This window comes from Lolium perenne, chromosome 5 (genome assembly GCF_019359855.2).
Source record: "Lolium perenne isolate Kyuss_39 chromosome 5, Kyuss_2.0, whole genome shotgun sequence".
NCBI lineage: Eukaryota > Viridiplantae > Streptophyta > Magnoliopsida > Poales > Poaceae > Lolium > Lolium perenne.
Window position 1 is genome coordinate 4,146,916 of NC_067248.2, and position 19,808 is coordinate 4,166,723.

The following is a 19,808-nucleotide window of genomic DNA, read 5'->3' on the forward strand; positions in this document are numbered from 1 at the left end:
ATGCTAAACTAAACACACCAAAGTTTCACACCAGTTTATTCTAACATCACATCAATCCTACCATGGTGATTGACTTGGTTTTCTTATTTAAGAGAAAACTAATTTCCTCTCATTACAAATATGGATTTGGTTTGCTATTTAAATCTTTGGAGGAAATAATTTCCTCTCATTACTCCTATTAAGATTTAATCTCCTCAAATAATACAAAGGTATGAAATATAAGTTGACCAAGGTCAACATTTCATATCTATTATATGGGAGTATAATTTAAATGAGGTGCTATACCTCATGCAATTTAAGAATAGCATGGTAATGATTTAAAATCACTAAATAATAGAATAAGAGGTTCATTAGCCTAAGGTCATTACCTCTCATTGAATTACTTAGGATCAAGATTTAAATGAGAGAGTAACTCTCATACTATTTAAAGAATTTGAAAAAAAAAGATTTAAACGCACTAGAAATAGCTCCATAGCCATTATTTTGATCTAGTCCATGATCATGCAAACAACTTGGCTATCTTTTTGCATAAACAATTAGAGTTCATCAAATGTGATTTATGAGAGTTGGAATCAACTCAAAATCACTTCTGGTTGAATTTTAAATAAAGTTTGAAGTTTGAAAAGTCCCTGCCTTGTCATTTTTACTATTTTAATTCTTCTATGAATTTGAGGGTGAGACCAGTGGCATTGTTTAGAGAATTTCATAAGCTTTCAGAATATATAAAATTCACAAAATTTGGTTCAGCCAATTTGAAACTATTCAAGTTTGAAGTTGACACCAGTAATGAATTCAAACAATTACTAAATTCGAATTCAAATCGCTGGGCTTAGGCGGGAAAGGGAAGTGGGCCAAAAGGGGGAAAAGCTAGTTGGGCCAGCCCAGCAGCGGGCCTCTCACGCGTGGGCTGCTGACATGGTGGGCTCCACCTGTCGGCGGCTATTTAAAACGCGAAGCGGTATGAGTGACAGGAGGCGTTGGATTAGAACGCGATCGTGCGGTGCACGATCGTCGTCTTCTCCGGCGAGAAGCGACATACTGGCGGCGAGCCTAGGGGGTGGGAGAGCCTACCGGCGTTCCCGCGGTTGATGGCGAGGTGCGTGGCGACGTTGGCGTGGACGACGAGGCTCCTGGTACAAACGGCGTGGCATGGGGAGGCTCCAATCCACGGCGGCGACCTGCGGGTACTGGCGGCTCCGATCGTCAAATTGGGGCTACTCCGGCGACGATTGAGCTGGCTAACGAGTCGAGGAGAAGCAGAGATGGGAGGAGAAGCGAGGTGTGTGAAGGAATGGTGTTCGGGCCTGCTCTATTTATAGCGGAGGACAGGGTGCCGTGGCAGAGGATCAGGTCGTCCATGGCGCGGCCGTTCTGAGGCTTGAAGGGGCAAGGTAAGGACGGCGTCGTGTAGGCGGCATCATGGCGATGCTCAACGGCTAGCTGGCGCAGAGAAAGGGTGAAGGGATCGATCGGGAGCGTGCGATGGTTGCTGCCATCTTGGCGGCGAAAAGTCGACGAGGACGACGGCGACGGTGCCTCCGCGTGCACTTGAGGATGTCTACGGGCTAGAGGGTGTAGTGGTGTCGCTTGATGCAGAAGGAGAGGGGTAGGGAGGTACTGAGGCGATGGGGCATTGCCATGCTCTGGCGCGTCCAGGGCGTGGTGATCACGCCGACTGGCATGCCTGGGCGTGCACTGGCATGGTTCTGGGCGCGTGTTGCCTGACCAATGCCAGCCTCGCGTGGACTCAGGCCGTGCACTGCGATGCTCAACAAGGTCAGGGGATTCTCCAGGACAAGGTAAGAGTGAGAGGGGAGGAGCAGAGAGGTGAGTGGCATGCTGGCCGGCATGGTGCACGGCATGGTGATGAAAGGAGGCTTTCCAGGCTTTTATCAGCAAGAGCAAGGACATGGCTTGATGCAGGAGACACAGAGGAGCAACAATCATCTCAGTAGAAAAGAGATTTAGGCTAAAACCTGCTATGTAAAAGGGTGTGTGGGTTTTGCAAATTGTTGCCTGCCATGTGTTCGACACAATGGCCGCATGAAGGAAATTTTTGAATTTTTCAAATCTTTTTGGTGGAGTTGGTTTGAATAAACATTGGAGTAGAATGGTGGTGGTGGTGGTCAATTTGGTGCTGGTTTGCAAAATCTCAAAAGTGAGATGATCTTCTCTTTGTTTCAAAGTCTCCACTTGTCATCTCTATTCTGGTCAATGTAGGCAGAGTCAACCCTGATGGTCAACACCAAAAATGTTCACCTTGACATGGTCTTGGATGAGGTGGAAAGAGTTGGCCAGGTTTAGTTTAAGAATTGCTAAGTAGAAGGGCTCAAAGTGGGGAGGATGTCAAAAAGGGGCAAAGTGACCATTATCACATGTATGTGGAATTTGAATTTTTCTTTGATTTGAAATGTGTTTCTTTGAGGCAAAAAGGTTTCTTATTGACATATAAGTGTTTTACAAACAATGGCACAAGCAATTGAGGCCTTGTTTGATGATTTGCAAAATTGGCTAAATGTGTATGGGAGTGCAAATGGCATTCTTCTCTATTTCTTTTCTTTCTCTCAATTTAGGGTTTTAGGATCTTGTGTTAGGGTTTAATCCCACAAGAACAACACACAAACACTTATCATGGCAATGGCATACAAAAATGCATGAACACATATGCATAGCACTATATGTAAAGAAAAGTTTTTTGTTAACTCCAAAATTTGAGAAATGGATTTCTTTGTCTTTATTGAATTTAAAAACTTGGGATGTTACAAGCGCATCCGCCTCGGCACGTTCGAGACGGCGCACGAGGCGCGCGCGCCTATGACGCCGTCGCATGGCGCCTCGGCCGCTCCCGCCGCTCGATGAATTTCCACGACGTGTGGAGGCGGGAGCAGGCGGAAGCGCTCGCGCTGCCGCCGGCGACTGTCACGCGCTAGCAGCGGCTCGTCATCGCGGAGCGCGACGAGCGCCTCCGCCTCGAATGGGCGCGGCAGTTCCCGGAGGACGTCACCGCGGAGGAGGCCTTCTACGCGAAGGAGGAGGAGAAGGCGGCGGCGGCGGCGAAGAAGAAGAAGGCGGATCGCGGCGAGCGCCGGGCGAAGTCGGTGGCGAGGAAGGCGGAGAGGGCGGAGAAGGCCGCGAGGTGGGCGGAGAGGAAGAAAAACAGCGCCGGCCCGTCGACGATCGTCCTCTCCTCCTCCTCCTCCTTCGAGTGGACATCCACTCCGGTGTCCGACACCACCCACTCGTCGGACTTCGACCGGGACTCGGAGTAGATTAGGGTAGTTTTCTAATATATTTCGTACCAAATGTCGCTCGTATTCCGAACTTTCTAATATATTTCATATTTTTAGTTAATTTTTCGTGTTTTGTTTGATCTATTCGTACCAAAAACGATCGAAATTGTCGCTGCAAAATACAGCGTTCAGCGGAGGATCGTTTTACGCGCCAGAGCACGCGCTGCATAATACAGCGTCCGGCGGGGGAAAAGTTAGAGCAGCGCGGTAAACGTTTACCGGGCACCGATTTTTAGTGGGCGTGTTGGAGATGCTCCTACATGGGAGATGAAGACGAAGAACAACGAACAGAAACGTGTGTGGCCCTCTTTTCTGTTTGTTGGAAAACAGACGCGTGTCGCGCGTGGAAGGAGGTGGAATTTTGTGAGCGTTTTCCCTTCGTTTCTCTGCGAATGAATGGCGCCAGGTCTTGAATCGAGTAAATTACAGAAAACTGCCACATTTCGGGGCTAGGTTAACCAACTTTGCTAATTTTTACAAAAACATAAGTACCACTTTTGGGGCCCCACGTTACAGATTGCACAAATGGACAGTTAATCGCATTCTAACAGCGGCAGACCCACGTTGGTCGTCCGTTTGCTACTCGTGCCCATGACTCTTTGTTGCTATTTTTCGGCGGCGTGCCGAGAACCGTGCCGTAGTCCAGCAAGCTCACCATGCATGACACGCACGGGCCAGCGCGTGCAGCGCCTCCAGCGTCAGCGTCGCGGAAAGGTTCTTGAGGGCGCCGGTCACCGCGGACTGGGACACAGAGTCCCCCATCTGGTAGATCTCGATGAGCACTTGAGCAGGCAGGCGCTGTCGTGGTCGGCAATGGCGCAGGCGACGTGGAGATCGTGGATGTATCCTTCTCGCGGCCCACGAGGTTGCTGCCCGACTCGGCCAGCCGGATGAGTGGCGGCACTGCGCCCTCCGACATGAGCATCGCGTCGCAGATGCCACCCCCGATTCCGCGAGCGCCGTGACCATCTGCACCAGCGCGGAGACGACGCTCTTCTCGTCTTTATTCGGGGCTGCCCAGAGGCCGGCGATTCCGGGTCCTGGATCTAGATCGAGCCGAAGCATAGCCCAGAGGCCGCGAGCTCCATGGACAGCGACACTTGAGAATTTTGCATGTTGCTTTAAATTAGTGGAGGACATGTACTTGACTGATCAAGCATTTTGCATTTCTTTCGCAGACAAAAGTGATGACATTTCGGGTTAAAACAGGACTGTTGACATTCGGAGATAAAAGATACATTTGGACAGCTAAATTCGTTGAGCGGCCAATGGGTTTTGTGACCGGCGATGATCAAGGATACATCCATGTTTACTCGTATATAAAAATGGAGAAGCTGCAGAAGTTTAGAGGTCACGCGGATTGCGTCACCTCACTGTCGGTTCACCCCAGTGAGCCATTAGTGCTCTCGGCATCTTGGGACAAGCTGATCAAACTTTGGAACTGGGAGGCTGGCTGGCTGTGCATACAGACGTTCCAAGGACACTCGGGCCATGTGCTTCAAGTCAAGTTCAACCCGCAGACTGCGGGAAACACTTTTGCTAGTTGTTCAGATGACTCCACGATAAAGGTTCATTAATTAGCTGGTGTAGATATTTTTTTAGTATAAGAGCAATTTTAATATCAATATCACTAATAATTTTACGTTGATGCTTGAGATTGACAGATGTGGAACATGGATTCTCCTACTCCTGTCGCCTCATTCAAGTGCCATCCAGGATATGCTCATGGTCTTGATTATTTCTGCCCGGGCGGGGCTTTGCCGTATTTGGTTACACACACTAAGTATGAGGGGAGTGCACAGGTATGACATCTTCAATATTGTTTTATAGCAACACATGCAGAGCTCACGAAAAAAGAAGCGAAATATAGTACTGCTAATGATGCATGTGTAAATTATTTTGTTGTACCGCCTCAAGCTTCATGTTTTTACCAGATCTGGGATTTGCAATCAAATACATGTATTAAACATATCAACGGACTACAAGATGAGAGGTGCAGTGTTGCTGTAGTTGAAGGTCCCTCGGGTCGTCCGATTCTACTTACAGTGTCAGAGGACAACACTGTTGCTTTTTGTGACTCAGTTACTCACAGGTAACATTTTTATTACCCTAAGCTAGCCAACATCTTTAACTCCGGCAAACATTGCAACTGCATTTCCCATTCATTCATAATGACGCCATGCATCAACGGTAAAAATAAGTGGCAGCGGTGTATGAATACCTTGCTTTACAATTTGGCAGGTATGAGAACAGGGTTAACTTTAATTTGGGAGATGTCCGGGACTTCGCATACATTACCATGACAAAAAGGTAAGCCAATCTCCCACAAATCTTGTAGTTATTACTCACATAATTTAATTTTGTAGATGGTATCTCTCTTTCTCTCTCTATAACTGGAGCTCATATGTGTGTAGCATTGCCGTCCTATGTGACAATGGAATTGCAATCATGGAAATCGATTGATCTTCCACAAAGATCCAGTTTCTAGCGAAGGCGTGACAGCTGTGGGTTTTGACGTTTAGTCGGTACTGTACGATGTATGATGACAATCTTGGATCGTTTTGTATCAGTCACCATGTACATTTTTGAAGCGCGCATTGTACTTTTAGCGGATACCATCATTTTCGTAATACTGGAACCGGCAAATGTTAACAACAAATTGGTGCGACGCATCGTGAAACAGCTAGAGAGAGAGAGAGAAGAGAACATGCATGTATCTGCTCGCGTCGTCCGTGTTCCTACCCCGACGCGACGGTCGCAAAAGGCAAACGGAAACACTGCCCAACCGTAATATGTGACGTGTCATATGAGTCACGTTTGAACAGAAACGGTGGCTAAACATACGTGCGTGCAAGAAACGGTTCTTCAAACGACGTGTGTGCAAGAAAGTGGCCATGCTTCTCTGCAATGAAACACTGCCCGACGGAGATTGTGAGTTTGTGACGTATCATACGCATTGTGTTCTCCCACGTACGAAACGAGGGTTCCCGATACGTACGGTCGTGGCTTGGTGTGGAGAGCTCAGCCTCGGCGTCAAGTTCCCACCCTCTCTCCCGTGCACTAGAAATCTTTTTGATGCCCTTGGGGGTGTAGTGCTGACCATTATGCAGAGCTGGGCTGGAGAAGGCGACGAAGAGCTGCCGGAGAGTATCCAAAACGGCCGTCTCCTTCATGAAGAAGTGAGTTACATGCGCATGAGGGCTCCTCGCGTCGCTCCCCAGGCGACGCCGGGAGCCAAACCCCAGCCGCGCCGCCAGCAGCCGGCCTGCGCCGCCCCCCTACCGCCGCTGCCGCCGGCCCTTGCCGGCTTGCCGCGGTGGCGGCGGGCCTCATCTCCAAAGGGGGTGAGGGGGCCCGAGCTCGTTTCCGTCGAGGTGGCCGGCCCGTGTGGGGCGTCGCCGTAGGGGAGGGAGGAAGCCAGGGCGGCGGCCATGGAGTCTCGTCTGCCGCGGCGGCAGGAGGGTGCGGCTGGGCGTTGCGGGCTGTGGTGGCAAGGCCGTGGCGTAGCAGTAGGCGGCGGCCGGCGATGCGGGCCATCCCGGGCCCGATCTGGGCCGCGGTGGGATGGAGGTGGTGCGGCGGAGGGTTGGTGCGGCGCTGTCGCTGGTGTCGGCGGGGTTGCTCCGGCCGGGCGTCGGGGGTGGCAAGGCGGGCGCTGCTGCTTGGTGTCTCCAGGCGGGTGTGCGCGGGAGGCCAGGGCGGGCGCTGTGTGGCGCGGAGGCGGGCACAGGGAAGCCGGAGAAGCGGCTCCGGGACGGTGGGGTGGCGGATCAGGGGCCTACGCGCCCGGATCTGATGGGGAGGCGGGCCGTGGCGGCGGCTCGGCGGATGCGGCAGCGCTCGGGCTGTGTGGATGGTCGGGCAGCGCGCGCGGTCCCTAGCCGACGTGCGGTGCAGGGATGGTCCGGGGAGCGCTGTGTTGGTCCAGCCAGTTGGCTTGGGCAGCGTGGAGCTTCGGCGGTGGCTCCTGTGCGGCGGTGGCGCTGTCGCCACACAGGAGGTGTGTGTTAATGGAGTGCAGGCTGGCGAAGCTTTGTCTTCCTGTCCGGTTGCGTGGGGATGTGCAGGCTCGATTGCTCCGGGCGAAAGCCTGACCGCGCGGCCTCCGTGGATGTCGATGTCCTTCTTGGGGGGCGGTCGTGGAGCTCTCCGACCTTCGCTACCCTCGGTTTCACGTCTTCGGGTGAAAGCCTTGATCCCGCCTTGCAGGATTGGATGACGGCGTCGTTTCTATCGTCGCTTCCCTCTTGAGGGCGTCGTCTTCAAGTCGGTGATCCCCTTCGCGCACTCCGGCGGGCTGGCCGCACACGGCATCTGGGTTGGCTGGTGGTCAACCGGTGATGCGGGTGTTCCGGGTGGAGGTTTGCGAGGCAAGGACAATGGTGATGAGCAAGGTTTGGTTGCGTCAAGGCCGTGTTAGTCGGCTCCATTCCGGCGTGTTCGAATGTCTTCGGGTTGGTCTCCTCTTGTTGTGAAGTCGAAGCTACCTTTCGGCGGTGTACGATGACCTTCGAGAGGCGGTTCGGTGAAGGTCCTATTCGGCACGCGCGTCTTGCGCATCCCCTCTCCGGGTATCGTCTTCAGAATCGGAGCTGCCAGCCTCTTCTCGAAGAGTCATCTGTTTGGCATAGGCTTATTTGAGCTTCGCATCTGTGTAGCTTTTGTGGGTAGCCAAGATGGCTTGGTGTGCCCCTCGGGGCAGTGTATGGGCAGTTGTGTGTGTGGGCTTGGCCCTGTTGTTGCAGGTTTTCGTCCGGTTTTCTCCTAAAAACCGGACACTTTCTTCTTAATGAATGGATGAGGCAAAGCTTTTGCCTCCGTTTCAAAAAAAAAAAAAAAGTTACATGCGCATCATCATCTTGGGGATGCCCATGTCCCAAGTCCAACACAGAATACAATCTTCCTGGGAAGTGCATATGCATGTGATGTGCGCTTTCGCTTCCTGGGAGGTGGGAACATTTACCCTAGTAAGATTACACGTAGTACAATCTTCTGTGTTTCTTGAATATCAGGTGGTTCCTCCGGGGACACTTCAGTTGCTTAATTAACTATAGAAGAGAAGGAAAAAAAGAAGAAGAAATGTGCATTTCTACGTACATACAAACCAAGCAAAAGAATGCTCGAAGCTTACTCTTGATGCGTGATGTGCAGATTGGTACTAGTACACTAGCTGATGGTGAGGACAACGTATGCACAATTTATATGTTCTATGAACGTCGTTTTAACTGCATAGTATATGGGCTGGATGTATTTCTGGTTTGTTGATGTTTCGGATCACAGAAAGGTGAAAAAAGCGTATAGTTCCTGCCTGCAGCGCAAACAACACAATCTAGCTGACACTCCTTTCTCTCTTTTTTGGTGCAGAATTTATTAAGTGTTGGCCTGACAGAGTGGGCTATGTCACTCCTGCTGAACCACCCAGCAGCCATCAAAAAGGCGCATGCCGAGATCGAAGAATTTGTTGGCGATTTACACAAAAATAACCCTTTGGTGAAACTATAGCATAGACTGACCTCTCGGGCAAACTATTTCACCCATCTAACCCTTTTGTGTGGCGCCCCTCTCATGGGCGCCACACAAGCCCGAGTGGCGCCAGTGTGGTCGGCGCCACTATCCCATCCGACGTGGCGTCGTCGACGCTGAGGTGTGCTCTAATCTGACGTGGCAAGTCGCCGGCGCCACACTTTGAAAGTGTGGCGCCCGTGGCAAGGACGCCACACATCCTGTTATGTGTGGCCGCGCGAGCCTGCCCCAGCCCGACCCAGCCATTCTCCTCTCTCTTTTCTTCTTCCCTCAGGAAAGGCGGCCGGCTCTCTCTCTCCCCCCCTCAAAAACCTACTCAAATCTCTTGGATTTCGTCAAATCTGTCCGTGGAGATCGTTCCCAACCCGTTCCTTGAGGTAATCTCCTCCGTTCCCCTTCTTTTCATCCATTGATTTTGTGTATTTGGTTGAATCTACATGTGAAACCCTAGATGTGGATTTGGTTGATTTGAGGGTGGAGATGGATTTGGTTGGATGTTAGGGTTGTTGAAGTAGGAGAAATGTTAGTGTGCTAGTTTGTATGGGTAGATTATGTTGATTATGATAACTAATAAACACATGTGTGTATGTGTTGTTCCCATTATGCTAGGGGGATGGAAAGAATTGTTCATGTTCATCATGTGGACAAGGATGCTTTCTTGAAGGGGAACCTAGAGCCGGACCCGGAAGAGGTTGACTTGGTGTTTGACCTTAGCCCTAGCTTTGCGGAGGTGGTAGCACAAGTGAGGGTTGAGTTGAATTGGAATGAGCCAAATGATGTTGTTGAGCTAGAGGGAAGGCATAATGTTGGGTTTGGAATGCACACCCGTTGGAAGACAATGCGTATCAACTCCGAGCAACGTTGGTCCGTTTACAAGGAGACGGTGGCCGAGTCACAAGACAAGGCTTTGGAGTTGTTTGCAACCAAGACGGTTGATGCTCGTATCGAGCTTGACCTTAACCGGCGCTCCTCCCCCGTTCAAGCTAGGAGCCCACCACCCATGAGCCAAGAAGAAGCCACCGAATCTCCCATTGTCCAATCTCCCATTGCCCAAGATCCTCCGTTGGAGAAGGAGTATGATGAGGATGACGATGGTGATAATGGTTTCGAGATGAATTACAACAATGTCGGTGATTTGGATACATATTTGACGCAAGAGGACATGGACCACTCCATTCCTTATTCCCGATGCTATGCCTCGGACTCGGATGATGATGGGCCCGATGAAGAAGTTGATGAGGATGGTTTCACGGCTAGGGAAGCCGAAAGAGCCGAGATATTCAATGATATGGGGTGGCCCGATCTTCTCAGTAAGCAACGGTGGTGATGATGATCACGGGGTGATGACAGCGGAGATACACGACGATGAAGTGGATGATAACTTGTATGACGCAACGAGATCTCTCGATTGGTCCCTGTCGCCAATGCAACAGCTCTCAACCCTGCAAGATATTCGCAACTCCACACACTTGCGCACGTAGCCGCCGACCACGAAGCGGTAAGTTGCAACCGTCTAATTCCCAATGGAACAGCAGATCACACAAGACTTTTTCAGGATCTACACAATATCAAGCAATATGGTGTAGGGATTCAATAGTTTTGCATAAGCAAACAACTAAGAACTAGGGTTTATCTTAAACGTGGTCTAAAGCAGCTAGGGGGGCGTCCTGGGGACTTATATAGGCGTCCAGGACGACCTCATGTCGAAAAAGTACGAAAATAACCGACCCAGAATAGATCTGGTCGAGACAGACTCGGACTGGTCCGGTCTGGAATCCGGTCAACCGGACCAGGGACCGGATCGGCCGGTCTGGGGTCCGGTCAACCGGGCGGCAACCGGGTGGGCCGGTCTGTGGTCCGGTCAACCGGGCGACAACCGGATTTCTGCGAGGATTTCCGGTTTTAATCCGGTACGATAAATCGCGTCCGGTTTGGCGCCCGGTCGACCGGGTCTGTGACCGGGTTGTCCGGTCTGGCGGCCGGTCGGACCGGGTGCTGGACCGGCCTGGACTTCTTCTTCTCCTCTCGCGTATGCCTCCCGCTCCTCCCTCGCGCGTCCATGAGATATCTTCATGTCCAGCTCCATGTCCAGCTTCACGTCCATCTTCATGTCCAGCTGCTCCTCTACTCCTCGTGCGATGCTCGTCTCCTCTTGATACCTGATGATACATAAGTAACAGGACTTAGGCAGTATAAAGCTCTCATCAATCAAAGTACCGTTTAGAAACAAGTTCACCTGTTGTTTAAGTAGCTTCGCACGAGCCCTTGTAATAGGTCCAATCCGAAATTCATTGGACTTGAGCTTCACAGCAGGTTCATCTTCATCTATCAATGACGGAGGTAGTGTTGTAGTAGGGATGTCCTCATCATCTCCCCCCCCTTCAAAAGGCGTCGACCCCGACGCTCCAAGGTCTTCTCCGTCATATGGTGTCAAATCAGCAACATTGAAAGAATTACTGACACCAAACTCATCAACTGGAAGATCTATCGAGTATGCATTATCATTGATCTTAGCAAGCACTTTGTAAGGACCAGCACCACGAGGCTTCAACTTAGACTTCCGCAGCTTCGGGAACCTATCCTTGCGAAAATGTACCCAGACCATATCACCAGGCTTGAACAACATCTCTTTGCGCTTCTTGTTCATCCTTGCAGCATTGCTCTTGCCTTTCTTCTCGATCAACTCTTTAGTCTTCACATGGATCTTACGCACAAAATCTGCCCTCTTGGATGCCTCCATATTAACTCTCTCATGTATGGGCAAAGGCAACAAGTCAAGTGGAGTAATGGGTTTGAAACCATACACCACCTCAAAAGGACACAGCTCCGTGGTAGAGTGTACCGCCCTGTTGTAAGCAAACTCCACATGTGGCAAACACTCTTCCCACTCCTTCAGGTTCTTCTTGATCATGGATCTCAACAGTTGTGACAATGTTCTATTCACCACTTCAGTTTGACCATCAGTTTGAGGATGACAAGTAGTGCTGAAAAGCAGCTTTGTCCCCAGCTTCACATACGCCGTCTTCCAGAAGTAGCTCATAAACTTCACGTCACGATCAGAAACAATAGTCTTCGGGACTCCATGTAGTCGCACAACCTCCCTGAAAAACAGGTTAGCAATATGCGACGCATCGTCGCTTTTGTGGCATGCAATAAAGTGTGACATCTTAGAAAATCTGTCCACTACCACAAATATAGAATCATGGCCTCTTTTAGTACGCGGCAAACCCAACACAAAATCCATACTAATATCCTCCCAAGGTGTAGTAGGTGCCGGTAACGGAGTATACAAACCGTGAGGCTTCAGCTTGGACTTGGACTTGTTGCAAGTAATGCACCTCTTCACATACCTGTCCACATCCCGCCTCATCTTTGGCCAATAAAAGTGGTCAGCTAGCATGAGCAGCGTCTTCTCACGTCCAAAGTGACCCATCAAACCTCCAGCATGTGATTCCTGCAATAAGAGCAAACGCACAGACGATTCTGGAACACATAATTTGTTAGCTCTAAACAAGAACCCATCATGTATGTGATATTTCTCCCATGCTTTACCAATAGCACACAAGCGATATGGTTCAGCAAAATCATGATCAGTAGCATACAAATCACATAGTACTTCTAATCCAGGAATTTTAACATCAAGTTGAGTTAATAGCATATTCTTCCTAGATAGAGCATCAGCAACAATATTATCTTTTCCCTTCTTATGCTTAATAATGTATGGAAAAGACTCAATGAACTCAACCCACTTAGCAAGACGCTTATGCAAAGTAGATTGGGCTTTCAGGTATTTCAAAGCTTCATGATCAGAATGTATGATAAATTCTTTTGGCCACAAATAATGTTGCCAAACCTCAAGAACTCTAATTAAAGCATACAATTCTTTATCATAGATAGGATAGTTCAACTTAGCACCAGACAGTTTCTCAGAAAAATATGCAATTGGGCGACCCTCTTGCATCAACACACCACCAATTCCAATACCACTAGCATCACATTCAATCTCAAATTGCTTATTGAAATCAGGAAGTGCAAGTAACGGTGCAGAAGTTAACAATCTCTTTAGTTCATCAAAAGCATGATCTTGGGCGACGCCCCACTCAAAAACAACACCCTTTTTAGTCAATTCATTCAAAGGTGCAGCAATAGTACTAAAATTGGGCACAAAACGTCTATAAAACCCAGCTAGACCATGAAAACTTCTTACTTGACTCACATTCATGGGAGTAGGCCAATTTTGAATAGCTTCAATCTTAGATACATCTACTTCTACTCCATGCTTAGAGACAACGTATCCTAGAAATATGACCTTATCTTTGCAAAATGTGCACTTCTCAAGATTACCATAGAGTTGATTATCACGCAACACTTGCAAAACATGTCGAATATGCATAGTATGATCAGATTCATTGCGGCTGTAAATTAATATGTCATCAAAGTATACAACCACAAATTTGCCAATAAAATCACGCAAAACATGGTTCATCAGTCTCATGAAAGTGCTAGGTGCATTAGTTAAACCAAAAGGCATTACTAACCACTCATATAAACCAAATTTTGTTTTAAAGGCTGTTTTCCACTCATCCCCTTCTTTCATCCTAATTTGATGATAACCACTACGCAAATCAATTTTAGAGAACACAGCAGCACCACTCAATTCATCTAGCATATCCTCTAAACGGGGAATAGGGTGACGATATCGAATAGTAATGTTGTTTATAGCTCTACAATCTACGCACATACGCCATGTACCATCTTTCTTAGGAACTAGAATAACAGGAACAGCACAAGGACTAAGGCTTATGCGGATATAACCTTTGTCGAGTAGCGCTTGTACTTGCTTCTGTATCTCCTTCGTTTCTTCGGGATTTGTTCTATATGGTGCCCTATTGGGTAGCGAAGCTCCGGGAATCAAGTCAATTTGATGCTCAATACCTCGCAATGGTGGAAGTCCTGCAGGTACCTCATCCGGAAACACGTCGCCAAATTCCTGCAAAACATTAGAAACACCAAGAGGAAGAGGGGTCATGTCGTTAGAAACCAAAACCGTACCCCTGTACAAAAGCACAAGAGGCTTGGCTGTAGGATCCTCACTAAATTCTCTCATGTCTTCATTGGTGGCTAATGAGACTAAGGAATTCACTCTCTCACTTTTCGTTATATCACTCACAACATTACAATTCTCTCGCCTATCTAAAGAAGCATCCTCCAAATTCACTTCAACTTTCTGACGAGATTCATTGACAATTTGTTGTGGTGTCATAGGCTGTAAGTTGATTTTCTTGCCCTTGAACTCCAAGTGATATGTATTGGCACGGCCATTGTGTTGCACAGAACGGTCATAGAGCCAAGGCCGACCCAATAATAGGTGACACACCGTCATTGGAACGACATCAAAGTCAATACAATCCTTATACGGTCCAATAGCAAATTCAACACGCACCATGTGGTTTACCTTCATCTCACCATTGTCGCTCAACCACTGAATATAGTATGGATGCGGGTGCGGTAGATACTTCAACTTCAGCTTGGTACACAACTCCTTGCTTGCTAAATTGCGGCAACTCCCGCCATCAATAATGACCTTGCAAGCCTTGTCAGGACCAACTAAAGCTTTTGTTTGGAACAAATTGCAGCACTGAGTAGATGCACTAGGCAACACATTAAGAGCACGCTGCGACACAACAATGGTGCGAGCATCAGACGGATATGCATCTTCACCATCAGTGTCATAGTCATCATCTTCTGGAGCATTAGGATCAACATCATCTCCAGTCTCATACTCATTGTCCTCATTGATAATCATAACTTTGCGGTTAGGACAATCTCTCTTGAAGTGACCTTTGCCACCACATGTATGACAAAGCATATCGCGATTGCGCGCAGTAGACACATTAGAGCCACTCGTACTTGCAGCAGATTCGGACCTCTTTGTGTTAGACACATTGGAGACCGGCTTACTAGGCGTAGTAGAGTAAGGGGCGGAGCGCGTCGAAGGCGCCGGTGCCGTAGATGGGGCCGCGCGTGGTGTGAAACGCCCAGCTCCTATAGCTCGTCCTTTGATCTTTGCTTCGTCAGCCAACTGTGATTCAGCTTCTCTTGCATGATGTAACAATTGATTCATATTGGTGTAGCTGTAGTGACGAACAATGCCTATGATATCATACTTCAAACCGTGCAGAAAACGTTGCATTGTCATCTCGAGAGACTCACGGACACGGCCACGCTGAATAAGCATCTCCATCTCCATGTAGTATTCATCGACAGTCTTCACACCTTGTCTCAATAGAGTCAGCTTATCATATATATTCCGTAAGTAATTTGTAGGCACAAAGCGAGAAGTCATTGCCTCCTTCATGGCACGCCATGTGCGTATAGGTTGCTCACGATCCTCATCACGATTACGAACAAAAGCATCCCACCAACGCAAAGCATAGCCATCAAATTCAGAAGAAGCAAGCTTGACCTTCCGTTCTTCAGTATAATGTGGATGTAAGCTCCACAACTTCTCAATCTTAAGCTCCCAAGTGAGGTATTCTTCAACATCAGCTCCTCCTTCAAACTTGGGTATAGAAAACTTGGGCTTACCCAATCCATCTTCCTCATCATGTCCACGACCATTGCGGCCAAGTGGAGCCCAACCGCGAGGACGATTACCACGTGGCGCACCACGAGCATTGTGTGCGTCATCTTGAAGTTCAAGATCATCATCATCGTCTTGTTGTTGTTGCGCGGTCAAATTCTCAACAGCTAAGCGCAAATCAACAAGATTGCGTTGTACGTCCGTCATTTGATCTTGCATTGTAGTGACGGTCACATGAGTAGCATCCAACTTGTGGGAGATCGCTTGGACCGTCTCCTTAAGCTCATCATCCTGAGCGCGGAATTCACGTCGCATCTCATTACGAAGAGCCTCATACTCCCTCCATGTGATGAGATCTGCAGCACTCTTGTTTTCCTGGTTAACAATTTTTTGATCACTAGCAGACATCGTTAATAGGTTAGTGCACTAAACAAAAATCTTTGGTGGTACTCTCACAACTCACTCAACAACTGATAAGAAAAGGTAAATCTTACCGCTCCAAAGTGAATTAATATTGCTTACCAACTTGGATAGACGGACAAGTGCACGGATGTAGCGAAGCGAATATCAAGGGTATAAGAACAATCACACGACAAAGCAGGGTATATGTGGGGCTGTAGGTGGGCTACCTATTTGCACCAATAACAAGCTCTAGCGCTGACCGTAGACAACCAAAGATACTCACACAAGGCGATAAATGTGGCAAAGCAACTATATGTAGGAAAGGTTGCAATGCACTAGAGAGACACTAGCAAAGCTCAACGAGACAGGCACAAGATTGCTCAACTACAGGTGCAGTTAAAGAAAAACTTAGGCCTTCACTTGATTCAACTAACACTTCACTTCGTTTCTTACTTTTGATTTTTCGTTTTGTAACACACGCAGCTATGTAGCTCTTTTGCTTCTTTTCTATTTTCTCTTTTTTTTTTTTGACACAACTCCTTGATAACACGGCCAACAGAAATTGCAAAGCACCAAAAACCTAACGAGCAGCCTGTCGAGCGGTAAAACTAGTCTCTTTTGGGAAAGTTCCTAGTCACGATATCGAAAGGCTGTGGCTATGGTTGGGAACACGCAAACTGTAAGATATGTGTACTCGGAGCAACAAAAACTGACTCTAGATGATAGCGGAAACACAAACCCTAACAATACTAGATGGAAGAAAAGGATACGCAAAAACAACTACGAAAAGCAACTAAAACTCGAAATTAGTGCAATCTAAGGCTATGGCAAACCCTAACCCTAACTTTTTATGGCTTTTTCTGGATAGGAAACACTCACAACTCAACTATGGGGTGGATTGTGGATGGCTTACCGAGGAAAACTGGAAATCTGATACCAAGATGATATGGGGTGGCCCGATCTTCTCAGTAAGCAACGGTGGTGATGATGATCACGGGGTGATGACAGCGGAGATACACGACGATGAAGTGGATGATAACTTGTATGACGCAACGAGATCTCTCGATTGGTCCCTGTCGCCAATGCAACAGCTCTCAACCCTGCAAGATATTCGCAACTCCACACACTTGCGCACGTAGCCGCCGACCACGAAGCGGTAAGTTGCAACCGTCTAATTCCCAATGGAACAGCAGATCACACAAGACTTTTTCAGGATCTACACAATATCAAGCAATATGGTGTAGGGATTCAATAGTTTTGCATAAGCAAACAACTAAGAACTAGGGTTTATCTTAAACGTGGTCTAAAGCAGCTAGGGGGGCGTCCTGGGGACTTATATAGGCGTCCAGGACGACCTCAGGTCGAAAAAAGTACGAAAATAACCGACCCAGAATAGATCTGGTCGAGACAGACTCGGACTGGTCCGGTCTGGAATCCGGTCAACCGGACCAGGGACCGGATCGGCCGGTCTGGGGTCCGGTCAACCGGGCGGCAACCGGGTGGGCCGGTCTGTGGTCCGGTCAACCGGGCGACAACCGGATTTCTGCGAGGATTTCCGGTTTTAATCCGGTACGATAAATCGCGTCCGGTTTGGCGCCCGGTCGACCGGGTCTGTGACCGGGTTGTCCGGTCTGGCGGCCGGTCGGACCGGGTGCTGGACCGGCCTGGACTTCTTCTTCTCCTCTCGCGTATGCCTCCCGCTCCTCCCTCGCGCGTCCATGAGATATCTTCATGTCCAGCTCCATGTCCAGCTTCACGTCCATCTTCATGTCCAGCTGCTCCTCTACTCCTCGTGCGATGCTCGTCTCCTCTTGATACCTGATGATACATAAGTAACAGGACTTAGGCAGTATAAAGCTCTCATCAATCAAAGTACCGTTTAGAAACAAGTTCACCTGTTGTTTAAGTAGCTTCGCACGAGCCCTTGTAATAGGTCCAATCCGAAATTCATTGGACTTGAGCTTCACAGCAGGTTCATCTTCATCTATCAATGACGGAGGTAGTGTTGTAGTAGGGATGTCCTCATCATTCAAGAAGGTAACCGGACGGGATATTCGGATACCATTGTTCCGTGATGTTAGTCTTGCGGATGGAGCCGTGGTTGATGGTGGCAAAAGTTTACTTCTTGGAGCTAGGCCAATTTCCAAGAGAGATGTGGATGGTAGGACGGCTATGATCTCTAAAGGGCTCACGTTTGATACCTTCTTGGAATTGAAGATATGGTTGAAGGAGTTCTCGATTAAGCATCATCGCCCTTACATCGTTGTTCACTCGGATTTGAAGAAGCGGTACACACTAAAATGTGTAGATAAAAGGTGCCCATGGGTTGTCTGTGCAAGACCTTTCAAAAAAGGGCCCTCTTGGCACATAACAAGTTGTGTAGCCACTCACATGTGCCGGGGGCCGAAGCTGGATGGCAAGGATGCGCAGCCGGACCACCGTCAACTCACATCCGAGTTCATTGCATACAAGCTCTCGGCGGAGATATCATCACTTCCTACCATGAGTATTAGGTCCGTGCAAGATACGGTGAAATCCCGGTTTGACTACGATGTCAAGTATGGGAAGGCATGGAAGGCCAAACAAGCCGCATTCAAGATGTTGTACGGTGATTGGGAGGAAGCATACAACCGAGTCCCTAGGTTGTTGTTAGCGATGGCCGCTACTAACCCGGGCATGGTTCATGTGGTGGAGTCTTCTAGTACCAAAATGACATTGCATGACGGTAAAAGAGTGAGGGTATTTCACCGTGCATTTTGGTCATTCGAGCAATGCACGAGGGCATTCGAACATTGTAGGCCGATCATCGCCGTCGATGGTACCTTCTTGACCGGGCAGTACAAGGGCACACTATTGGTGGCAATAGCAAATGATGCGAGCAACCGCTTAGTACCATTGGCTTTTGCATTGGTAGAGGTTGAGAACAATGATAACTGGCAATGGTTTTTCCATATATTGAGGACGAGGGTCATACCACCCTCAAAGGAAGTGTGTGTCATCTCGGATCGTCATCAAGGAATTCTCAATGCGGTGGAGATTGACATTCCCGGGCATGCCCCCCTGCACCACCGATGGTGCATGAGGCATTTTTGTGCAAACTTCTACCGGGCATGCAAAAACAAAGAGTTGTCTGACCTTCTTCAAGATTGTTGCCTCGCTTACTCCGAGCGCCGCTTCGCAAACCTATACAACGGCTTGCTAAAGCACAAAGACCTCAGCCCGGGTGGTTTTGAGTTTCTTCAGAGACACCTTATATTTAACTCAAAGTGGGCACGAGCTTATGATGAGGATGGGAGGAGATATGGTCAAATGACAAGCAACATGGCTGAGTGCTTCAACAATGTGCTGAAGGGTGTCCGTGCATTGCCCGTGACGGCAATAATTCAGTACACATTCGAGAAGTTGAATGTCTATTTCCAGAACTACACCGAAGAAACGGAGAAGGAAATTGCTAGGAACTGCGAGTACCCAACGAAGGTTCAAGAGTTCATGGACTTTCAGGCGAGGAAGGCGGACTCCCAAATAGCTACATGTTATGACAATGTTGACTGGGTGTATCAAGTGAATGAGCCGGGAGGCACCACACAAGGTGGTGTCCAACACGGAGGCCGTGCTTTCCGTGTGTCCCTAAAGACAAGTGAATGCACATGTAGGAGGCCATCTTTGCTTCATTTGGCTTGCTCCCACTTGCTCACAGCTGCACGCACTAGACGTGTGGACTATAATAACGTCCTCACCGTTCGGGAGTCCGAGTTCTCCATCGAAGCCACAAAAAAGACATGGGCTCCAAGGTTTTCTCCCTACTTGGACCAATCACAATGGCCGGAGTATCATGGAGTGCAAGTTTGGCCCGATCCAGAATGGAAGGTTGTGAAACGTGGAAGAAGAAAGACAAAGAGGTATCACGGAGATATGGATAGATGGGGTTATTCGGGAAACAAGTTATTCCAAGAGGCTCGCGAGCCAACTAATTGTGGATCATGCAATAGTAAGGGGCACAATAGAAGAAA

General features: G+C 48.6%; 2 protein-coding genes across 2 annotated transcripts in view; both read left to right on the forward strand.

Annotated features, from left to right (window-relative positions):
* Positions 1-4,718, forward strand: part of LOC127326373 (cysteine-rich receptor-like protein kinase 44) — a 73,513-nt gene extending 68,795 nt beyond the window's left edge. Inside the window, exons 11-12 of the mRNA XM_071820545.1 lie at positions 4,469-4,605; positions 4,715-4,718. Of these exons, the coding sequence (XP_071676646.1) occupies positions 4,469-4,605; positions 4,715-4,718 (141 nt within the window). The remainder of the gene's footprint in view (positions 1-4,468; positions 4,606-4,714) is intronic.
* A 13,735-nt stretch (positions 4,719-18,453) lies between these two features.
* LOC127326375 (uncharacterized) lies at positions 18,454-19,508 on the forward strand. The gene is made up of 2 exons (XM_051353245.2): positions 18,454-19,359; positions 19,452-19,508. The coding sequence occupies exons 1-2, from the start codon at positions 18,454-18,456 to the stop codon at positions 19,506-19,508; spliced, it is 963 nt and encodes a 320-aa protein (XP_051209205.2).
* The last annotated feature ends 300 nt before the right edge of the window (positions 19,509-19,808 follow it).

Excerpts from the sequence above, each read along its gene's own strand:
- LOC127326375 (XM_051353245.2), top strand. The coding sequence starts at position 18,454 with ATGGCCGCTACTAACCCGGGCATGGTTCATGTGGTGGAGTCTTCTAGT. Across the intron at positions 19,360-19,451 it reads ATGTTGACTGGGTGTATCAA|GAGGCCATCTTTGCTTCATT; the intron begins GTGAATGAGCCG and ends ATGCACATGTAG.